This window comes from Aureobasidium namibiae (assembly GCF_000721765.1).
Source record: "Aureobasidium namibiae CBS 147.97 unplaced genomic scaffold scaffold_10, whole genome shotgun sequence".
Lineage (NCBI taxonomy): Eukaryota > Fungi > Ascomycota > Dothideomycetes > Dothideales > Saccotheciaceae > Aureobasidium > Aureobasidium namibiae.
The window spans coordinates 625,894-648,192 of record NW_013581199.1 but is presented as its reverse complement, the minus strand read 5'-3'; the positions used below and the strand labels follow the sequence as shown (position 1 = coordinate 648,192).

Here is a 22,299-nt window from a genome sequence, read left to right as displayed (position 1 = left end):
ACACAAATATTCTGTAAAACAAATCGAGCACTTTTACATACCAAAACCACAAACAACCAGAACTCCCCCAACACAGAGAAACATCCTTCCCCGTTCGTCCTCCCTACACGCTTCTCTCTCATATCTATCCCTGAGTCTCAACAACCTCAGCAAACCACTGCCTCAACGCACCAGCAAGCACACCAGGCAACTCCCTAACATCCCTGACCACCAAATAATATCCAAAGGGGAACGAGTCCAAATACTTGACCGTCCTCACGCTCATCTCTCCAGTATTGGGATCTTTGACGAATTCAGCGGTTTGAAGGTCCAAGATACTGCTCGGCTTCTTTGTCTTCGCCTGTGCTTGAGTTCCAGCAGGATCAGCGGTGGAGAGGGCAGCAGGAGTAGCAGTGCCTGAAACAGCAGTAGAAGGTGCGGCTGAGTAAGAGGGTGCAGTGGCGGTGGCATCAACAATGACGAATACCATCATAATCCTCTCTTCATGCGCTTGCCTAACCAGCGACCTGATACCATTGTGGTCCTCGCACACACCATCACTGACAATCAACTGCAACTGCCACAACTCTGAGCTCGCACCTTGAGCCCTGAGTCTAGCCGCCCTGAACAGCTCAAGCGACTCAGCAACAAGTGTCTTGACATTCGTCCTCGTTTGCTCAAAGTTGAACCCTCTGATCACGTTCGCGCCAGCTTCGGCTGTGAATGGTGTCTCGAAAGGCAATTTGACGCTGACACCCTCACCGAAACCGAGGATGCACAATTCGCCGGCTTCGAGGATGGAGAGGGCACGAGCGAGGAGGGCCATAGTGTCGAAGGCAAGGGTTTGAGCTCCACCCTCTGCCATCGACTGCGAATCGTCGATGGCGAGCATGATCTGGTATTGGCGCTTCGAGGGCACGGAGCGGCGCATCCAAATCTTGTCGCGGCGGTACGAGGATGCGATGTAAGGGATGATGCGTTTGATGTTCAGGCGCTTGCCGGTGCGGTAATCACCACGCATCTTTGTGGCGTGCGTGGGTGTGAGCAGCAAGCGCAGGTGTTCGGCCAGCAACAAGGAAAGGTTACGGGTAGAGGACTCGTGGGTGTTGTAGAGTGCTCTGGCGTCATCGAGAGAGAGGGAAGGCAAGTCGGACATGGACGAGATGTGAGCGGATTCGAGTTGATGATCGACTTCTTCAATCTCGTCGTCGTTGTCTTCTTGGGCTTCGGGGCCGTCTTGATCGATGGCATCCTCGCGGGATTGTGCTTCTCCGACGAAGGCGTTGGGAATGTTGTCGGCGCCGCCTTCGGGATCTTGCTTGTCGTCTTCCTCGCGGTCGCCCATATCCACATCCTCGTCTGGACGGTAGGCTTCACCTTCCTCTTCATCTTCAGGCATGAAGTCCTCTCTCTGTTCCTTGTCATTGGTCGAGACGCCAGCCTCTTCATCAATAGCCTTGGCTTGATCCTCGTTAGCGGCACCAAGAGCCTGAGCATCAGATTCCTCGGCTTCATTCTGCAAATGCTCAAACTCAGCATCGTTCATGTCGACATCGGCCGGAGGTTGTTCTTTGCGTTCCCCCTGGTCGGCTTGAGCATCTTGGATCTGCTTCTGCTGCTTGTACCATTTCTCGAGTGCATCGCCAATTTTCTTGTACGGAAGAGACTCTTGCTTGTCCTCGGTCTTTTCCTCGTTGGCGGCGGCGGCAGAGTTTTCGGCGACGCCTCGCTCGCCTTCGGCTCCTGCTTGCTGTTGCTGTTCTTGCTGGGCACCTTGCTCGCCAGACTCCCGTTGGGCGGCACCTGCGTCGTTGTCTTTGTTGTCGTCTTGAGGTTCCTGGTCATCGAGACCGGCACCTTGGGCTTCGCTGGGCGCAATCTCATCGGCAGCGTTAGTGTCATCCTTGCGGTTGTCTTGGAGCATGTCTTGATCCTCTTGGGCTTCTTCTTCCTCTTCAGGCTTCTCAGCATCTTCACCGGCTTCGTTGGTCTTGTCTTGACCATCCTCGTCAGCGTTCTCGTCGGCTTCCTCCTGTTGAGCATCGAGGTCGGCGGGAATTTCGTCTTCAGGTGAGACATCTTCCTCCTTGCTTGGGTCGTCGATCTCGCCTTCTTGTTCGCCTTCCGGTTCAGGCAGGTCCTGGTCCATGGGATCAAGGTCACCCATGTCTTCCATACCCGACTCATCGCCATCTTCAGACTTGCCGTCCATGTCGATATCGTCAGGTAGGTCAAGATTATCCTGCTCCTCCAGGTGAGGATCGGTTTTCTCGCTTTCGTCAGGAGGACCATTCTCAGTCTCATCAGCACCCTGCTGCTCGCCTTCATCCTCCTCTTCCTCAGCATCATCATCATTCTCTTTCTTCTCCTTTTCATCCTTCTCTTCACCGTCGGCAGCAGTCATCTCATTCTGATCTTCAGTGCCGGCATTGTTTTCACCTTCCTTGTCCTTGTTGTCCTCGTCTTTACCACCATCATCCCACATCTTTTCGTCGACGGTGGATGGGCCAAGATCATCGACATCACCAACTTCATCTTCCATCTCGTCTTCACCTTCGTCTTCCTTGTCACTTCCTTCTTCGTCGTCCTTTTCTTCTGCGTCGCCCATTTGACCTTCCATTTCTTGATCGCCCATATCGACAGCATCTTTCTCGTCTTCGATCTCATCCTTGTCGTCACGGTCGTCCTTTTCTTGTGCAAGTTCGCCAAGGTCCTCGTCATCTTCGATATCTTTCGAGATATCCTCAGCGCCTTCTCCAGAACCCAGACCAGTGCCGCCTTCGAGTTTATCATCGCCCTTGTTCTGATCATTTGACTTCTCAGGAGGAGTGCAGAAGCCCTCCTTGGAGAGTTGAACGAAGATCTTTGCAAGACGGAAGGACATTTGGCCAAGAGCTGCGTGAAGATTCTCAAGACGAGAAGACAGATAGACAGCAAGGTTGTTGTACTGAGCAATGAATGGAACGAAAGAGTGAACAACCGCAGCTGCAACATCGAGATTGGTATCAAGCTGAGATACTTGCAGGATAAGCTCTTGCATACGAGTAGTGACGTGAGGAAGACGAAGAGTCTTGGCTGCAAGAGACAGATTCTGGCTCTCATGAAGGACCCAGTTGGGATCTTCCGCTGACACGGGAAGCTGGCTGAGCGGCTTCTCAATATCCTGGACGGAACCCAGGATAGAGTCGACCAAGTCGCAGGCTGCTTGTCCAAACTCATGAATTTTGATAGAAGTCTTGCGTGAGATCTTCTTTGACTTGGAAGTGCTGTCGCTGGCTTCTGCCCAGAGCTGAAGCTGTCTGAGAGCAGCTCCGAGATAAGGATGCTGTTCAATGCAAACAGTGAGTTCGTTATGCAGTTCTCCCATAGCAATCTCGCTGTCCGTAATGACCTTGGTATGGTGATCGCTGGTAATACCAGCAGGAAGAACAGCAAGATTCTGCCACTGTGTCTTGAAGCTTTCGAACTTCACGGCCCATTGATTCAAAGTCTTGATAACATCGCTGCAGCCAAGCGTACCGAGCTCAGCCTGGGAAGCAACAATGCGTGCAGCAGACTTGATGATGACAGGCAAGCAAGCAATAGCAGTGACAACATCATAGCTCTGCTTCTTCTTAGCACTAAACTCAAGCTTGCCATTACCCCAAAGGTTCTGAGCTTGGATGAGCAGGGTCTCCAAGGTCTTTTGACCTTCAACGACAGATCCAAGGACAGTTCTCTGTTGAATAAGGACCTGCAGCATACTTTCGCAAAGGGCAACAGATCTCGCAATTTCAGCACCAGTGAGATCGTCATTATGTTCTCTAGCAGCCTCTCTGACTAAGGGCATGAGGTATAGCAGACGATGCAGATAACTCTCCGCCAGATCCTCGTCCATGACAGGGATAGCAGCCAATACAGCTTGCAAAGAGTCTTGTCTGGCCAGCACATCACTTGTCATATTGCTCTTGAAGCCCATGTTTCTGAGTTCCTTGAGCACATCGGCGAAGAGCTTACGCTTGCGGTTCTTGAGGTGCTTGACAGTCTCCGTGTTCTCCTCTGTCAAAGTTGTCGGTGTGGCTTTGCGAAGCTGTGCAGCGATCGATTCGGTGTCAGATAGCCACGTGTTGATCTCAGAAGCACAATCAATGTGCTCAGGTTTGATAGCGCCCTTGGATTGCATGACCGTCAAAGTGGTAGCAGTGTTCTTGAAACGAGCAGGTCGTTCATTCCACTTTGGCACCACTTCAGTACAGATAGCTGATGCCTTGGGATCGACAGGAACCTCAGTCTTGCGGAAGCCAGCGGCGGTGGGTGTCTCTGAGAACACGACATCAGGCAGTCCAGCCGAGACAATGCTTTGAGCGGGTTGGGAGAGCAGATCCCTGAACTTGCGAACGACTCTGTAGAGCTTCGTATGAGAGGCCTTGGCGCTCTGTCTCAACGCATTGATATTCGTGTCTTTCCAGCTAGCAAGTTGGATGAGATTCTTCACGTCTTTCTCGAGCTTTTGTCTGCCAGCATCTAGAGCTTGTTGAACCAGAGGCTCGTAGCGTGCCATATAGGCGATGAAATTCGCCAGAGCAGTGTGCAGAATGCTCAAAGGAGGGAAGATTGCTGCGCGAGTCTTGATGTACTCACGGAAGTTGGCCAGCATCCTCAAGCGAGCGCTAAACTGACCGAAACCGGTTGTAGTGAAGAAGCCATACAGTGTCTTGATGAGCTCGGTAACGTGGTTCTTCATCTCAGTCTCAGTCTCACCAATAGTCAATGGTACAACGACGATGTTCTCGTAAGCGATGTAGAACCAACTCTTCGCATCCTCGTTACATTTAATGACTTCCATGTCAAGCAATCTTGACCAAGTGGACAATTCGAGTTGTCTCCAACTGACGATCAGGGCGGTGATGCTGTCGAAGAGCGCAGCTGCACTGTACTCTCTGCTGGCAACAACCTGCCACTCGTGAATGTGAGAATGTAGCTTCTCGACCTTGAGCATGATCTTGGCGATAGGATCAGTATGGGCAAATTCCAGAAGCTCATCGCAAACGCGCAGGACATCAGCAAGGGTAGCGTGTTCAGGCCACACTAGCTGAATCTCTATGAATCTAGCTTGCACCTTTCTGATCAAGACGATGAGCTTGTCAGCTTCAGCGAGGTTGGATTCTGTGTAGATATTGTACAGGTTCTTCTTGAACCCAGAACCATTGAGCATCTGGGTTTTCTCATGCAAAATAAGGACAAGCAGAGGAGTAAGAACACCGCTTGAACCGTCGATGCTCTCGATAGTCTGTTCGTAAGACTCTTTGCCGAGCAGAGATGCTGACTTCTTGACAAGTGCGAGCAGGTCGTCCTCGCTGGTGTCGTCCTTTTTGAAGATCTCGGCCATCACAGTAGCAAGACCTGGGGCTAGAGCCTGCATCTTCTGGGGTGCGCCCGACTTGCTCTTAGTGTCGGTACCATCCACGTTATCATACTCGGGGAAGAGCTCTTCGAGTTCAGCTTGGTCTGCTTCCTCTTCTGCTTCTTCATCACCGCGGTGGGTGTACAAACTGTGGTCGGCAGCATTTTGCTGCTGGTTGTTCTGCAGCTCAGTATGCCACTGCTGGTACATGGAGTCAAAGATGTCAAAGACAGCGTCCCAGGATGAGAGGGAAGTCTCAGGCATGATGTGACTCATGGTAGCAAAAGAGTTCAAGGCATGCATCCTGACATTGTTGTGATGAGGTGACTGCATAACAGCAGTGATGGCAGTGGCCTTCTGAACGTAGTTGGGCAGTGCTCCAGTGAGAGGCGAGAAGTGCTTGATGTCGACTGTGTTGTCCATCTTGACATCATCTTCAAGAACGAGGTTTGCAAGCGCGAAACCAACTTCGAGACAGTGCAAGAAGCCCATGACAGGTCCAGTGATATCGGCGTAGGCACGGTAACCATCGCTGAGACGGGCCTTGACTTGTCTGACGTTTTGACGCAAGACAGCATCCTTGGCGAAGCCTACAAGCATATCCTCGGAAGCATTGTACAGAGGAGCCAAGGCTCTTTGCAAAGCATTGAGTTCACCTTGCAGCTTAGTGATTTCCGACACGGTTGGTCTGGCAATGTCTTGGACGCTGGGCTCCTGACCAAGATCAGTGATATCTTGGTGGACCAGAGCAGTGCGTAACGAAGAGTAAAGACCAGTTGCATCAGCAAAACGTTGCAAGGCCGCGAGCTTGGTTTGCAAGTCGGCGAACGTCTTACGGAAAATCTGTCTGTCAAGCATGGGGCGTAGCGCAGGGTCGGAAGGCTTGCTGGTGACGTACAGCGACATGCATCCAAGAGCAAATCTCAACCAAGCTCTGGCAGAGATAGCTGGGTCTGTCGAGCGTGCTGCAGAAGCATCGACAAGGTAGACAACCAGAGGATCAAGGTAAAGCTTGCAGATACTAGCAGCATCCTGTGCTGAAGCCATGGATGGAGCAGCGGTGATCTTGCCCGAGCTGAAGGCTTCGGAAGCCCAATCGATCCAGGGTTGCCAGTCAGCTTGTCTGATATCCTTTGCACGGGATACCTCACGCAAGGAACGCAAGAGTACATCTGCCAGAACAGTAAGATGTCCGTCCAAGACGTGAATGTAGTTGGCTTCCAGATCATGAGTATTGCTTGTGATGACCTGGGCCATGATTTGAGCTTCTGTTCTGAGCAAGTCCAATTTGCTCAAAGGCACTTCATCGATGTGGTCGAGACCAGCAAGAACATGCTGATGAAGGTTGGTCTCGAGGGCCAAAGGTTTCTGGTCGTCGCTATAGTACCCCACATGTTTACCGATCGGCTCAAAAATGTCACCTTGCTGGGTAGAGATAGACTTGGTAGGTCTGTAAGCAAGGAATTTGACGCGCTGCAACTGTTTCTGTAACTGTTCGCTCAGCTTCTTGCCAGCAAATGCACCAAAGATTCCTGACTGAGGGTATTGAGACATGTCTTTGCCGTACAGAAGATCGAAGGTTTGAGCAATACCTTCGAATTGCTGCTTGAAGTGAGGCAGAACATGTGCGATCGCGGTCTCCTCAGTGCTGAAAGCAGACATAGCCTCCTTGAGACTAGCAATGAGAGCAGGTGCCTCTTCAGAGCCATCCAAGACGAGAGCTAGAGCTTTGCCGAACGCTTGCTGCAGCTGTAGGAGCTGGTCAAGAGGAGCGTCAAGTCTTCTTGCGAAGATGTCGAATTTGTCTGCCATGGCTTCGAGTCCGATGATGTCCTGCAACTGCTGGAAAGTACGTGCAGTCTTGGGTCTCATGACTGTCCACAGAGCAGTCATAGACGCACCCTTGTTGTCTGGAGAGAATGCTCGGTCCAAAGGCAGAACAAAGTATGAGCTAAATCGTTCAGCGTTTTGAGCACCTCCTGGAGCAAAGCGAGCGGCAAATTCTATGCCATGGCTTTGTTCAAGACGGATACCAATCTCAATGTATGCCTTGAACACCGCCTCCTCAACCTCGACAGAATCCACCAAGTTGAAGAACTCCCACCAGTATCTTCTCCATGGCTTGAAAGTGTCCACAGGATACTGTTCGACAAGCTGACCCTGCTGCTTTGCAGAGACGGCGGTATCAAGGAATCTCGACCACACATCCACTGCACCAGTAAGAAGGCCAAATACATTGCTGGTGAAGTGCTTTTGCTTTGGGCCCTGTCCAAGGGCAGATCGCTGGAGCCTTGTTTGCTCACGCTTGGGCACGTCGCGATTTCTGGCGCCGTCAAGCGCGATTTGCATGGAATGGATATCCCACTCCAGCTCGTAAAGAGCAGCAGCCCATTCAGTCGGCACAAGGTTACAACGGGCAAGTGCGACATTGTTGAGTGGATGGAAAGGCTGGATAGCAGAATCGGCAACATCAGGCACGATTTGATTGACATCTTGAGAAGAGTGCAGAGTCTTGAACTTGAACTGAACACTCTTGCTGCTTTCGAGTACTTTGCTCGGAGTCTGGTAGAGCCCAGCTTCCAGGCCAGCCATGAAATGAGACATTATGGGACTGTCTTGATACGACAGACTCTCCATGACGGTTTGTGCAATGTGCGGTGTCAAGGCACTCTCGAGATCGATATTTTCGAGAACCTCTGTGTTGCGGAATCTGTGAAGACTGGACTCGGATGAGAATTCCAAGCTTGAAGAGTGCTCAGAGCTTGCAGTGGGTGACAGGAGAAACAATTCGACAGCTCTGTTGCGCAACGCTCTAGACAGCTCACCATATCTGGGGTCCATGGTGAAGAAGATTCTGAAGTTGGGATGAGGTACAATGACGCGAGCTTGTCCGGAAGCGTCAGTGTTCTCGTTGATGATGAGCGTGCCGTTAGGCTCGAGCAAAGAGTTCAGTCTGTCTAAGACGGCAGGACTGCAAAGATTGGCATTGTCCAGCACCAGCCACTCTCCACGCTCCAATGCTTGTACAAGCATACCATCCATCCACTCAAATTGAGCTCGACTGATGGCCGTAGGCTTAGAAATCAGGACGTTGACTTGCTCGAGCAGAGACTCTGCCTCAGGAACATCAATCATAAAAGTGTTTGACGAGACAGTACCAGATGATTGAGCGACTGTGATGAAGTTCTGGAGCAGATGAGCGACCTCAAGAGTGACTTCATTACGGCCTGTAGTAACGAGACTCGTGTCTGCCTTGGATGCCAATTGTCGGAGACGCTGCAATGTTTCGAGTGCAGACTTGTTTGCATCGAGGCCAAGACAACGAACAGTCTGCAGGGCTGCGAACGTGCGAAGTTTCTCCAGGAAGTTGTGGATGGCACGCTGAGGCTCTGACTGTTCGTAGCCACCGACCAGGTCCATGGAGTCAACGTCGGCGTTCATGGAAAAGGTGGTCATGTCGACACCAAGAACTGCTGCAAGCTTCTCCAGAATAGCAGTCTTGCCTGAACCAGAGGGTCCGACAAGCAGGACTGGCCATCTCTTCTGAACAGCAACCATGACAGACTCCAAAACTCGAAGATGAGGCTTGAAGTCAAAGTATTGGTGATCAGCACCAACCCTTGCGAGGTGAGCGTTTCTCTGCAACATTCCCAAGCCAACTTGGAAATGCTTAGGCCCAATGTTATGGAACATGCTGTGAGTGACAGGAGCGTCAGGTAGAACGCTTTGGAAAAGTTGTGTCACAAGTGCTCTATCCATAGGAGTACGGAAACGCTGTGAGATGATGGTGGAGAAGAAGTCGTCCACCTCACCTCCTTTCAGCAGACCTTGCTCGGCCGTGATCAAGTTCAGCCAACGCAATGTATCACGCAAGTTGAACTCCCAAGGTCCACCAAGCGAACCAATCTTTCGGCGCTGAGTCTCAATGTCCAACTGGTCAATGAAGGAGACAATGGGAGCGATCTTGTCTGCGTCGTAGCTGGAGAACGACTTCTGACAGATAAGTACAAGATCAGCAGGGCTGAAGACATCTGCGTAGACAACAGTGAAGCGGTTGACGAAAGAGGCTGGCAGACCTTTACGACCGCCGCCTTGATGATGAGGGTTCTGTGCGGCGAACAGCCTGAAGTCTGAATGGCGACGGAAGGTTTGGTCTAATTCAGAGATGTAAACCTCACCTCTGTGATCGAGACAAGCGTTCAAACCTTCCAGCACAGACTGAGAGGCAAGGTTCATCTCATCGAGCAACACCCACTCGCCATTCTTCATGGCTCGGAGGAACGGTGCGTCACGCCAGGCGAATGTGCCAGCTTCGGCTCCTTCAACAGGAACATCGGAACCGAAGAGATCCATCAAGTCGGTCTGCTCTGACAAGTTGATACGCGTCAAAGGCATGCCAATTGCTTGTGACAGAGCAGTGACCAGAGTGGTCTTTCCAACACCGGGATTGCCTTCGAGAAGAACGGGCTTAGTGAGTTGAAGAGCACGGATGACACGCATGGCGTTGGACCTGGTAGTCGGGGCCAGGAAGGTAAATCCAGGCTCGTTGCCCTTAGTGATGACCGGAATAGAGAAAGCACCGAGTTCCAGAGCCTCGTCCGTGACCTCGACGTGGATTGGCGTGTTGTATACTGCAGATGCGTCGGCCTTGATGAGTTTACTCAACTCATCAAGACACTGCATTCTTTCGTAGTTTACAGTGCCTGGGTTGATCGCGAGCAGTGCAGCAGGATTGGCTCCGAGGGTGTCAATGTAGACCATAGCAGCACCATGAATGATGGAGAAGACAGGATCGCGATGAGGCTGGCGGTTGACAAACTCCACCCAAGCAAGAGTGTCACGAATGGAGATTGAAGATGCAGCCGAGGTATTGTATCGCTGGTTGAACCACTGAGCAAACTCAACAAGCACATTTGCATAAGGTGCTGCGTGGTCCTTGAGCTTAGAACGAATGATTTGCAGGACGTCCTCGATATCAGACAACGCGGGGACCCAGATCTCAGTGAAACGATTACGCAGAGCAGGTGACAGTTCTCTCTTACCGTAGTCGCCACCAGGATTCATGGTAGCAAAGAACTGGAAACCAGGCTGTGCCTTGACAAAAGAGTCAAGCGATCCCTTTTCAGCAAGAAGCATCTCTCTCGAGGGTTCGAGCACACTGTTCAAGCGCTCGAGGACCGAATCGTCTGCGAGTGAGATCTCGTCAAGCAAGAAGTATTGGCCAGTCTTCATCGCATGAACAAGGGAACCATCGGCCCACTCGAACAAAGCCTTCAGACGTGGACGATTCGCGTCGATGGCTTGGTAGATCTGCGCCGTGTAAGGATCACTCAAGTCAGCATTGGCCTTGACTTGATCGTAAGTGACAAGCAGCTCATCCAGGCTAGATGTAGGTGCAGCTTCTTGAATTTCGTCATGAGGGAGCGACACAAGCATCTCACGGACCTGCTGCTCCATGGCCGCTCTGTTTCTGAGAGGTCTCTGAGCACCGATCAGATCACCTGTCTCGGTATTCTGGTGTGCATTGACGATATGCAGTTCCTTCTGGATGGCATCGGCGAGCATTTGAACGACCGTTGTTTTACCGCAACCAGTCTCACCAACCAGCAAGACTGGCTCATTGTTCTGAAGAGCAGTCGCGACCAGGACGTATAGTCTGCGCATAGCGTTTGTCCAGACGACACCCTTCGAGCCAGCCTGAGTGAGGTACGACTGCAGCAGAGGAGATTGGACGCCATATAGGGCAGTGGTGTCGATCGAGACCTTGGGACCTTTCTGGCCCAGAACCTTCTCGATAACCTTTTTGACAGCCTCACGCTCCTCAGGCTTGCGAACCCTCTCGGCAAGAAGTAGGAAACCATTAACAGCAAGCTCTTCGATGGTGTCAGCCTTTCTCAAGGCCCATCTGAACAAGTCACGAAGCGTTGCAAAAGACTTCTGCTCGAACAAGCGATTCTCCTGACGCAAGACCGAGAGTTCTCTGTACACACTGACTATGCGCTTGCACCATGTATCTGGAATTTGTGTGCGGCGTTGAAGAATCGTATGGAGCTCCTCGACCGGAATATCGTCGAAGTGAAGTTCAAGAAAACGGTTGCGGAAAGCACGGGAAAGAACCTTACGGCCGCCATACAGACCAGCAGGATTTTGGGTGGCGAAAAGCATGAAATTCTCATGCGGGCGCACGGTTTCCTGGGTCTCCGGAATGAGCAGCTCTCTGTTGTCATCGAGAAGTCTGTTCAGCGCTTCGAGAACATCAGTGGGTGCCAAGTTCAATTCGTCGAGCACAATCCAGTGACCTTCTCTCAGAGCCTTGACCAAGACACCTTCCTGAAACTGCAAACGACCGTCGGAGCCAGACACGTATGTGCCCAAGTACTCTTGCAAGTCAGTGTGCTCGTGATTGTTGATTCTGACAAACTTGTTTCCAGATTTGTTGGCGAGGTACTCAATCATACTGGTCTTTCCGGCAGAGGTAGGGCCTTGAATCAAGACAGGGAAGCGGCGGGTGAAGGAGGCACGAATCAGGTTATCGAGGTTGCGGCGGATGAAAGGAGTAATGATGTAGTGTGGCTGGTCGTGAACTGCGAAGTTGCCTTGTCTGAGCCAGTAAGCTCCATCCTTGACATAGGTGTGTCCATCTTGAGGTTCACGGAAGGGCTTCTTGAGCTCGGCTGCAGCGTTTGCAAGCTTGCCAAACATGTGCTGGTGAATCAGCGGCAACAGACGAGCTTCAGATTCCTTGTCGAGTAAGGTCAAGAAACTCATCTGGATACCCTCCGCAACAGCTCTGCGGATCGAGCACAGCGGTGAGACATCCTTCGCGTAGATCAAAGCACGTGTAAGTGTCCTCAAACTGAAATGCGGCTTCTGGCCAGCACCGTCGACCAGCAAGTTCTCTTCATTCAGTTTCTGCGTCGCTTGATGTAGCTTGGCCACGTCCGAAGCGATGGATCTGTCCAAAACTGCTTCTTGACCAAGGTAGGCTTGAACGATATTTCGCAGACTTTGATAGTCACGATCAGGGCTCTCGACGTAGAGTTCGGTGAATCTCGAACGGATGCCGAGAGGCAAGTCCTTTTTACCTACATCAGTGGCAGGATTCATAGCAGCAAAGACTCTGAATTGAGGATGAGCTTTGATGACCTCGACACTGCCAGCCTCACTCAGCATAAGAGACGGAGAGCTGACATCGAACAAATCGGCCAGTGCCTCTAACGTATCCGGCGAAGCAAGGTTGATCTCATCAAGAAGTACCCAATCACCATTCCGGACTGCCTTTACGATATTTCCCTCGACAAAGGCAAAAGCGAACGCCTCCTGGCCAGCAGAGAGACGGTTTTCCAGGCTCTTGACTTCCAAAGCAAATTTGTCCCATCTTCCGCTAAGAACAGCAGTCATGGCTGGCTCAACCTTGCGCTTCTTGGCAGGGTTCTCAGCGTTTCTTGAGGGAGATCTGGTTCCAGCTTGCAGTGCAGCGACTCTTTGTTGTTCTACCATACCGAGAGCTGTATTCCAGAGTTTGCATACACGAACCCATTGCTGCTTACCCATACACTTGTTGAGCATATCGATGAACTGGGCATTTCGCTTGTATGAGAAACTAGCAGAAAACAGATCATCGAATTCCTCTTTCAAGGGTACGATGATGGATCGAGCATTGACGGGCTTGAAGCCACCAAGCAGGTCACCACTCTCGCTCTGTTGCGACAAGTTGAAAGGAACAAGCTTCTTGCCGAGTTGGTCTGCAAGATGCTGAATGCTGGTAGTCTTACCAGTACCTGTCTCACCAACCAAGAGAAGAGGCTCCTTCTGGGAAACAGCTACAGCAACGCGATCAAGTAGACGGAGAGTGTGTGCGTTCGTTGAGAAGGCGCGTTTGCCAGTAGGACCAGCGAGACTCTTCCGTTGTTGACGAGAAAAGACTGATCGACCGATTGTGACTCGTGAGGGTTCCTCCTTGTGAATGATAGTCCTCTCTCCTAGCAAATGTTGGCAGCGTTGAGGATCGATTTGCAGGTTCTCAGCGATGCAGGAAGTCAAAGCAGTGTAAGCTGTACCCTCAGGCAAAGCACCGGCAAAACAGTCAACAGCATCTAGGAAGATCTGATCAAGCTCACCAGCAGTCATGTTAGGCCTGTCTCCAAGCATAAGCGCAACTCTGGCACACCATTTGAGCAGATCTCTGGGATTGACCTCACGCATCAGACCGGTCCTGCTACGACTTGCAAGATGTGCTTGTTGCTTGAGTAGTTGCAGATTCTGAAAGACTGTAACGAATTGTGAGGCGAACTCGTGCAGTGATGGAAAGAGTCCAACGACTACTTGCTTCAACTCCTCTGATGGCAGCATACTCACGTGTACTGACCTCCAGTGGCGAGCACCTAGCAAGTTGTAGGCAGGCTTGGTCTCGTGGCCACTGTTCGACAGAGACGTGCGCATGGTAGCGATAATGCGGAAGCCTCGGGCTGCGTGTATCGTTTGCCCTCTGCTAGGAATCACAAGTTCGTTTCTCTCGATCAAGGGTAGCAAGGTGCTGATGATATCGTTCGGGGCGCGGTCCAGGTCCTCAATGAACACCCAGCGACCCTCGAGTACGGCAGTCGTCAAGACACCAGCCTGCCAGACAAAAGATCCAGGGTTCTTGCCGGTTGTGTACATTCCGATGAGCAGCTTCGCATCGCTCTGCTCGTTCAAGTGTAGTGTGACCATCGACTTCAGCTTGTTGAGCTGACGTGCAGCATGGCGGACCAGTAGTGTCTTTCCAGAGCCAGCAAGACCTGTCAACAGTACCGGGTTAGGTACCTTCAGCGAGGTGGCCAGCTCGCGCAGATTTGCGGCTGTGGTGGGAGTGTCGACTATTGAATTTGTCGACGCGTCTGTAGGGGCAGCACCGCGAGGCAGCAAGACACCAGAGATGCATGCTGTCGAAGGGTGGAAAAGATTGGCTGGGAAGACGACGGCCTGTCTAGGAGCGGTTCCAGCATCCAAGTAGGCAGCACGTTCTTGTTGTAAAGCTTCCCTCTCTTTCTCCAGATTCTTTTGGCGTCGCTCCTCCCACAGAGTGAGAAGGCGGTAATCGATCTCCTTGTCCTCCCATGAGCCTAACGGAGCGATCAAGTCCTGGGATCCAGCATCGTTTGCGAGGTACTTGTTGGTCATGTCCTGTAGAGCAGCATCTGCGGCGCTCAGATACAGACATAGCACACGGACAGCAAGATAACGCAGAGCACGAGCATTGTGGTCGAGTAATTGGTGTATCCGTGAGAAAGGCACAAATTTTGCAAAGGTCTGGCGATCGAATCGCAACAAACGGATCAGGGCAAAGAAGTATTCGGTTGTGAATAGATTGGAGTCGGAGATGCTATCGACATTATGCGAACTAAGGTAGCGCTCGGCGTATTCGGAAATGTGAGGAGCGAGCGAGACGAGACGAGCGTATGCGGCGACGACAGAGACGTAGTCGGGGGAGGATTGGAACTCGGCGCAACAGTGCGGGATGAGTGAATCGGCGTGAATCAAAAGAAAATCGGTGTATCGTCTGTCGAGAGCGGCTCTGCTCAGTTGGGCGAGAAAGTATGCGCCGTCGCCCTTTCGTAACGCTTCAGCAAGCTCGTTGGGTAGCTGTGAGGCGCGTGATGCCAGGTTGTGTGTTTCCCACGAGACGTCCATTCTGGCGGCACAAAAATGGACTAATTTGTGAGAATCTGTTGCAGAATCGAAAAAAGTTCTTGAACTGGAAATAATGTTCAAGATTCAAAGCTTCGGAGGTTCTTGCCTTCGCCGCAAATGCAGCGCACGGGCCGCCAGCGTGGGAAATCTGAGGAAGGAACACTTTGAAGCACAAGATCAAAGGCAGTTGCAGTTGCATAGCAGTCCACCAGTCGCCCCTTCCGCCAGTCGCACCTCCCTTCCTCCACGACTCTCTCACATATTCCGCCGCCATGTCGCTCTCTTGCCAACGCGTTCTCAGGCGATGCGCCACCGTCCAGTCGCCCGTCGTCCGCGCCTCTCTTTCATCCACCCAGAACACCTTCCTCTCAAGGAGATGGCAATCAACCGAGGCCGCTGCTCCCACCAACCCCAAAATCGCCGCCATCGTTGACCAAATCGGCCAATTGACCCTCCTCGAGACTGCTGACCTTGTTTCGTCGCTCAAGGTTGGTACAAGCCGTGCGCCGCTCGACTCTACATACTGATAAAAACATCAGACCCGCTTGAACATTCCCGACCTGCCCGTTGGTGGTTTCGCATCTGCTGCTGCTCCTGCCGCCCCTGCTGCCGTCGAAGAGGAGGAGGCCGCTCCCGCCGCACAAGAAAAGTCTCTCTTCAACCTCAAGCTCCAGTCATTCGACGCCGGATCCAAGCCCAAGGTCATCAAGGAGATCAAGAGTCTGTTGGGTCTGTCTCTGGTTGACAGTAAGAAGTTCGTTGAGAGCGCACCCAAGCTCATGAAGGAGGGTGTGCCCAAGGAGGAGGGTGAGAAGATTGTCGAGACACTCAAGGCTCTTGGTGCCGTTGTTGTCATGGAGTAGACGTTTCCGTCAGGCTTCTTTTCCTTCCTCTCTCAGACACGAACATGGCATACATGTGACGGCGTTTTATGTACTTGTATATTCGGGGCAAAATGGTGTACAAAAACCTTACTACATCCAGCATATGATCTGTCTCTGCCTTCTGTCAGATGACTCTCATTTTCTGTTGGACTCTATACGCTCCCGACGTTGAATCGGATGGCCATATTGCAAAAAGTCATTCTTGGATCGGTCTTCATTTGATCCGGGTCATCCCCTCAACCATCAAATGCCTGAACAGATGGTCGGCGACGCATGCCCACGTAAGTTATGCTCAGATCTGCCATGATACCCTTTTAGATCTATATTTTTGTGACCTAGTGACGAAGTCTCGGACCGTATTGTTGGTTGTTGCGAGCTCAAATTGAGTTAATCTGTTGTTGCTTGAAATATCCACAAATTCAGTCTCCAAGACCATCCATTCTGCTACCTTTACTCAATTCTTAGACTCTTGGATCGTCTTCAGGATGGCAAGATATGCTCCATCTTTTGTAGCATATAAAATTCGCTTGGATCTCAAAAGTCCGCATTGTAATGTAACCAGTGCTCTTACACGTTGTATCATGGACTTGAGTATAGGAAGGTTCAGGAATGAGCTTGAGACAGCGGGGCGCAAGCGGCAGTGCAACGAGAAACATGGAGTTGATGCGACAAGGGTTAATCAACATCAACATGCCAGCTTGACTGATTAGCAGGCTGCATCGCATGCCTCATGTCAGCACCTTTGAACTCCCACAGCAATGACGCTGTCGAGGCCGAGTCCAGTCGCAATCCATACGAGTCGCCATATCTCGAGTCCCCGATCGACAATGACCGTGATGGTGGCCTGAACATACACACCTCATTCAGCTCCGACTTCCGCACATCGTCTGCACACCTTCATTCGCCCTTGTCCACAAGCCGCAGTCCGTCGCCTGCATTCCACCACTCGTCTCATCTACAGCAACGCCGTGTCAGCTCACGCTCACCCGTTCAGCCCACCACTGCCACCATCCTCTCCTACCTCAACACTCCCTCCGTCGCAACAGACGCAAAAGATCCTTCTGCTCTCGACTGGTATGCCGAAGGTCCTGGTCGTCGTGTCGGCTACGACAACCTGACTGCTATCGACTGGATCTTCGAATACGCAAAAGAAAGACAACGACTACGCGCCTTACGATCAAATGCCGTCGGTCTGCTAGGATACTTCCAACTGCTCGCCGATAGCAGTCAGACTTGGATCATACTGGTCGCTACTGGAGTAGCTGTTGGTACCATCGCTGCTGCCATTGATATCACAAGTGGCTGGTTGGGCGACCTCAAGGCTGGCTATTGCAGCAACGTCAAAGATGGTGGGGAATTCTATCTGAACAGAGGCTTCTGTTGCTGGGGTCAAAAAGACTACGAGACATGTCCGGACTGGCAGTTGTGGAGCCATGGGATAGGTGTGACTTCCAGTGCTGGTAGCTGGATCATCAACTTTGTCTTGTACCTTGCCTACTCGGTATGCGCAGCCCGAGAGATGCAAAGAGTTGTGAGCTGATACCTACAGGTCCTGTTCGCGTCCGTCGCTACCTATCTTGTCACCAGATTTTCGACTTATGCCAAGCAGAGTGGTATACCCGAGATCAAGACTGTGCTTGGAGGCTTCGTCATTCGTCGTTTCATGGGCGTCTGGACCTTGGTCACCAAATCCGTCGGTCTAGTACGTCAAGTGCATGCCGCATCAGATCACCATACTGATATATCTTAGTGTCTAGCAGTAGCTTCTGGTCTATGGCTCGGCAAGGAAGGCCCTCTGGTTCATGTCGCTTGCTGTTGCGCCAATCTGTTCATGAAGCCTTTTGAAAGCATCAACAGCAACGAAGGTATGTTGAGAAGGCTCATCATACATCAGCGGACCTTGTTGACGTAGCATAGCCCGCAAGCGTGAAGTCTTGTCTGCCGCTTCTGCTTCTGGCATATCAGTTGCTTTCGGTGCACCCGTTGGTGGTGTGCTGTTCAGTCTGGAGTCACTCTCGTACTACTTCCCTGACAAGACTATGTGGCAATCTTTCGTGTGTGCCATGATTGCGGCCTTCACCCTCAAGGCGGTCGATCCCTTCCGTACAGGCAAGACTGTGCCATACTCTGTTACTTATCACACTGGCTGGCACGGCTTCGAAATGGTTGCATACGCCATCATCGGTGTGCTTGGAGGCCTTTATGGTGGTCTATTGATCAAGTTGAATATGCGACTGGCAGCGCTCCGAGACTCACCTCGCTACCCGCTCAAGGGCAAACCTATTCTGGAGGTCTGCATAATCACCATTGCCACTTCTGTCATCGCTTTCCCTGTCACCTTCCTCCGCGCTCAGGCCTCGGAACTGGTTTACTACCTCTTCGCAGAGTGCAAAGATATCGAATCTGATCCTCTCGGATTGTGCAAAAGCGGAATCGCCAATACTGGAGTCATTTTCCTGCTACTGATTTCCGCCATCGTCGGATTCTTCTTCACAGCCTTGACTTTTGGTCTTCAGATCCCTGCTGGCATCTTGCTCCCGTCCATGACAATCGGCGCTCTATACGGCCGCGTCATTGGCCTCATTGTCGAAGTCTGGCAACGCGAACATCCTAAGTGGATTGTTTTCGCCTCCTGCGAACCCGACGTTCCCTGCATCACCCCCGGCACCTACGCCATTGTAGGCGCAGCATCAGCTCTCGCCGGAGCAACACGAATGACCGTTTCCATCGTTGTCATCATGTTTGAACTCACTGGTGCTCTCACCTATGTGCTTCCCATTATGATTGCCGTCATGATTGCAAAATGGGTGGGAGATGCACTTGGCAAAGCTGGTATCTACGAAGCGTGGATCGCGTTTAACGAATACCCTTTCCTGGATAATCGTGACGATAGGCCCATTCCTGATATCCCGGTTTCGCAAATCATGACGAGGACGGAGGATTTGATTTCCATTACTGCTGAAGGCGATACAATCGCTTCTCTGCGGAATCTCCTCAACAACTACAGTTACAGAGGGTTTCCTGTTATCTCAAACGCTCAAGATGCAGTATTACTAGGTTTTATCTCCAGGACCGAGTTGTCATTTGCACTATCCTCGGCCCTCACGACCCGCAACCTTCCCGAAAACTCACCATGCTTCTTCTCACATCAGCCTCTTGCAGACGTGAATCACACACTCGATCTTCGCCCCTGGATGGATCAAACACCAATCACCCTCAACTCCGCTTGCGGTCTCGAACTATGCGTGAATTACTTCCAACGCTTGGGGTTGCGCTACCTAGGGTTCTGCGATAGAGGTGTGTTGAAGGGATTGCTTACGAAGAAGGATGTTTGGTTTGTAATTAACGGTGGTGATGAGAGTGGTGGTAGGGATAGTGGAGATGAGAACGGGACTGGGAATGGGAGGACTAGAGGCGTTGGAGGGGGAGTTTTGAGGGAAGGGGATGAGGGCGAAGAAAGAGGTTTGCTGTATGAGGGCAGGAGAGGCAGGGAGGAAGTGGATGGTGAGATAGGTGAGGAACGAGGGCCGGTGTAGAGTAGTCACAGATGATATAACGTCCATTCTGAATCCATGCTGAATTCCAGATTCGATCCTTACCTCATATACTATACCGTGTCTGCTAAACAGATCTCGCAGCACAACTGAGCATCAGGTACAAGTGCCTCCCACCTCAACATCGCCCTTTGAGTCGAATATAAAACCGCAATGCTTCTCTGGATATAAGGATTTTATCAAGCCGGTGTTCAAACAAAGCTCAGAGCTTCAGGTATGAAGTGTGTCGATTCCAGCTACACTACGTTTGGGACAAGGAGGGTAAGGAGGTGCATTGGGCCCGGCTGCCATGACGAGGTGAAGAGGTCAATGAACCTTCATCTCTGCAACACCTTCTCGGACCTCGCGCGTCGAATGCTGATGCAAGTTTATACCATTTCGTGTCGCAATAAAAAGCTAGAGATACAACTCTTACACAGAATACTTCCAGACCCCGGTCACCATAATGTTAGTTGTAGAGGTACTAGTCTCGACCTTCTCTTTCCCTTTGAGTAGTTCTGGGCCCTTGGGTAGAGGGAGCAACAACCATGCCTTGAACTTGTGGCCGTTGATAAGCATAACCTAGGAGATGTTGGTTAAGGCTTATAAATATTGTATACATCCATGCCATATTGCTCTATAAGGTATCATCCCTCTTTCTTCCCAGGACTCTGTTCGCTGCCTGCTTCAGTCCTGAATACATGAAGAAACCCGATGAAGTCTTCATTCTTCTTGCCCTCAGTACCAGCTCGATATACTCCTACCGTCTTCCCAGCTGGGACATCCTCACATAGAGACCTAATCGTGACCTCCGCCTCATCGTCAACACACTCGCACAGCCCTCCAATCATACCACCATCCTTGACCTCCAACCTCACGATTGGGGCTGTTACACCATTGTTCGGCTTCGAAGAATCGTAAACCCAAGACTGCGTAGCTTTCTCCTCTGGCCACCACCCGAGCAACTGCAAAGGCTTGAAAACAACAACAGCGACGACAAAAACCGTAGTCGTGGCCACAAGAGCTAACGCAACAGTCCAAGCACAAGCCCATGCAGTGCTAGGCGCAACATAACGATCATTTGACTCAAAGGGCAGTGCAAAAAGGCGCAACACAGCAAAGTGGAAGAAGAAGCTGAGGCCGTAGAGGCAAGTGCGCAGGGTCCAGTACAAGTCGTCAAAGGCTGGTCGCGGACAAAGGTAGCTCAAGGTGGCAATATAGAAGGTGATGGAGAAGTAGGTGGGGATGTAGCTGGCGAGGCAGAGGAGAATGGTGGTCAGGCTGATGTAGAGGAAGTGAAGGCTTGTGAGGATGAGGTCGGATATGTTGAGGGGTAGAGGTGAGTCTATCATTTTGACCGTGACTTTTGTTGCAAAGAATTTGCTTGGAGAAGACAGGTGATGAGAAGGCAATGAGAGAATTGTTGATATGCGCATCTGTTGTTAAACATGACGGGATGTCGTTTAACGGTATTACTGTGGAGTGTTCCTGAGTGCAAAACTCTTGGCACTTTGATCCTTCGAGGTGGACCTGCTGGTGTGGATTGAGTCATGCATTGCTACAGATGTTGCAACACTGCTTGGGAAATCAGAGACCTGGATCTTCGCTCAAAAAAAAAAACCAGGGATCGTGAGTTGTGACCTTGCTCTTCCCTATGCCAGCTCAAAGTCCTCCTTGCGATAAGCACTCGAGGTTCATCAAAACTGTCAGGAAGATGTTGATCCGACTCGCTTCTAGGAATGTATGTGGTTTGGAAGTAGCGTCTCCTATACATGTGTAAGAAACGGCATAGATAGTCATCATGATCCTTATGTCAAGCAGATAAAACCGCCATACGAGTTTTGATGGTATGCAGATAAGATACAGAACCTCTTGTCGCTATTTCAAATGCACCAATGAGACTGGGATCTAAGAGTATAGATACTACTTTCCCGCATTTTCAACTTCATCTCAGTAGTTATGGGTCCGACCCTTTCTATGTTGACTGAGTTGTCTCTTCAAAAGAAGCGTAGACTTTTAATCCAGGTTTTTAGTAGTGGGATGGAACAGGAGCGAAGAAGACCAGATCCATGTCGCAAATGCCTGGGTTCGCATGATTTGAGTCGAATGAAAGAAGTTGTGCTCGCACATAGTGCAGTGATCGTAAACGAGAGACGGGAGATATGCATGCGGGATCACAGACCCGGTTGATTCTTGGGTGTGTTGTCACGCTATCAGTATTATCGGATGTATTGTTTGCATGCGAGGCTTCGACAACAGTGTGTTTCAGCATCTTAGCAGGTGTCTCGACCGGTGTAACAAACTCGGCCGTTGTAAGATCGTACTCAAGGTAGAGTTGTGTTCCAATGCTTTTTATGAAGTCTCGAAGAAATGGAGAGTCTGGTCTTCCAGTCTTCTTATGCAGCAGTCATCTATCTTTATATATCATCGCTTGTCGGAAATGATTCGAAAGAAGAACTGCTGTATTGGTATGCGTATATTTTCATGTTGCACATCCATATTGCTCGTGACGACGGTGGATTCATAGGTGCGAGTCTAGCAGTTCAACCAACTAGCAATCTTTGTGACATCCATAAGCAGGCTAAGAAACCATATGTCGGTCGCATCGACTGGAAGAGAAGTCATCCAAGCAGAGATGTAATACTCAACTTGAACGGAATAACCTGCTCCACCACCTCTCAATTTATGAGAAAAGACTGAACTGTAGCAGTGTAAATACCAGCCTGATACCTCTCTAAATCCTTCTCAGTACCACCTACCTAAGTTCTCTTCATTGTCATCTCCCGTCTGACGATGGGTTATGGCAACCTCGATGTCTCACCCGGACCCTCTGTTCTTCGTGAGCTCT

The 22,299-nt window shown here is 51.0% G+C and overlaps 4 protein-coding genes across 4 annotated transcripts; 2 read left to right on the top strand and 2 right to left on the bottom strand.

The window, feature by feature from the left end:
• Positions 1–124: 124 nt before the first annotated feature.
• On the bottom strand, positions 125–15,034 carry M436DRAFT_82653 (midasin; the record flags this gene model as incomplete). The annotated part of the gene is made up of 2 exons (XM_013571395.1): positions 125–8,638; positions 8,690–15,034. 2 exons carry the CDS (start codon positions 15,032–15,034, stop codon positions 125–127), a joined length of 14,859 nt encoding a protein of 4,952 aa, XP_013426849.1.
• A 272-nt stretch (positions 15,035–15,306) lies between these two features.
• Positions 15,307–15,897, top strand: M436DRAFT_82652 (50S ribosomal protein L12; the record flags this gene model as incomplete). The annotated part of the gene is made up of 2 exons (XM_013571394.1): positions 15,307–15,522; positions 15,574–15,897. 2 exons carry the CDS (start codon positions 15,307–15,309, stop codon positions 15,895–15,897), a joined length of 540 nt encoding a protein of 179 aa, XP_013426848.1.
• A 751-nt stretch (positions 15,898–16,648) lies between these two features.
• On the top strand, positions 16,649–19,454 carry M436DRAFT_64545 (uncharacterized protein; the record flags this gene model as incomplete). Its single annotated transcript, XM_013571271.1, has 4 exons — positions 16,649–17,419; positions 17,468–17,620; positions 17,669–17,783; positions 17,836–19,454. The coding sequence occupies 4 exons, from the start codon at positions 16,649–16,651 to the stop codon at positions 19,452–19,454; spliced, it is 2,658 nt and encodes an 885-aa protein (XP_013426725.1).
• Positions 19,455–19,883: 429 nt separating this feature from the next.
• M436DRAFT_64544 (uncharacterized protein) lies at positions 19,884–20,803 on the bottom strand (the record flags this gene model as incomplete). The annotated part of the gene is made up of 2 exons (XM_013571270.1): positions 19,884–20,033; positions 20,216–20,803. 2 exons carry the CDS (start codon positions 20,801–20,803, stop codon positions 19,884–19,886), a joined length of 738 nt encoding a protein of 245 aa, XP_013426724.1.
• Positions 20,804–22,299: the final 1,496 nt, after the last annotated feature.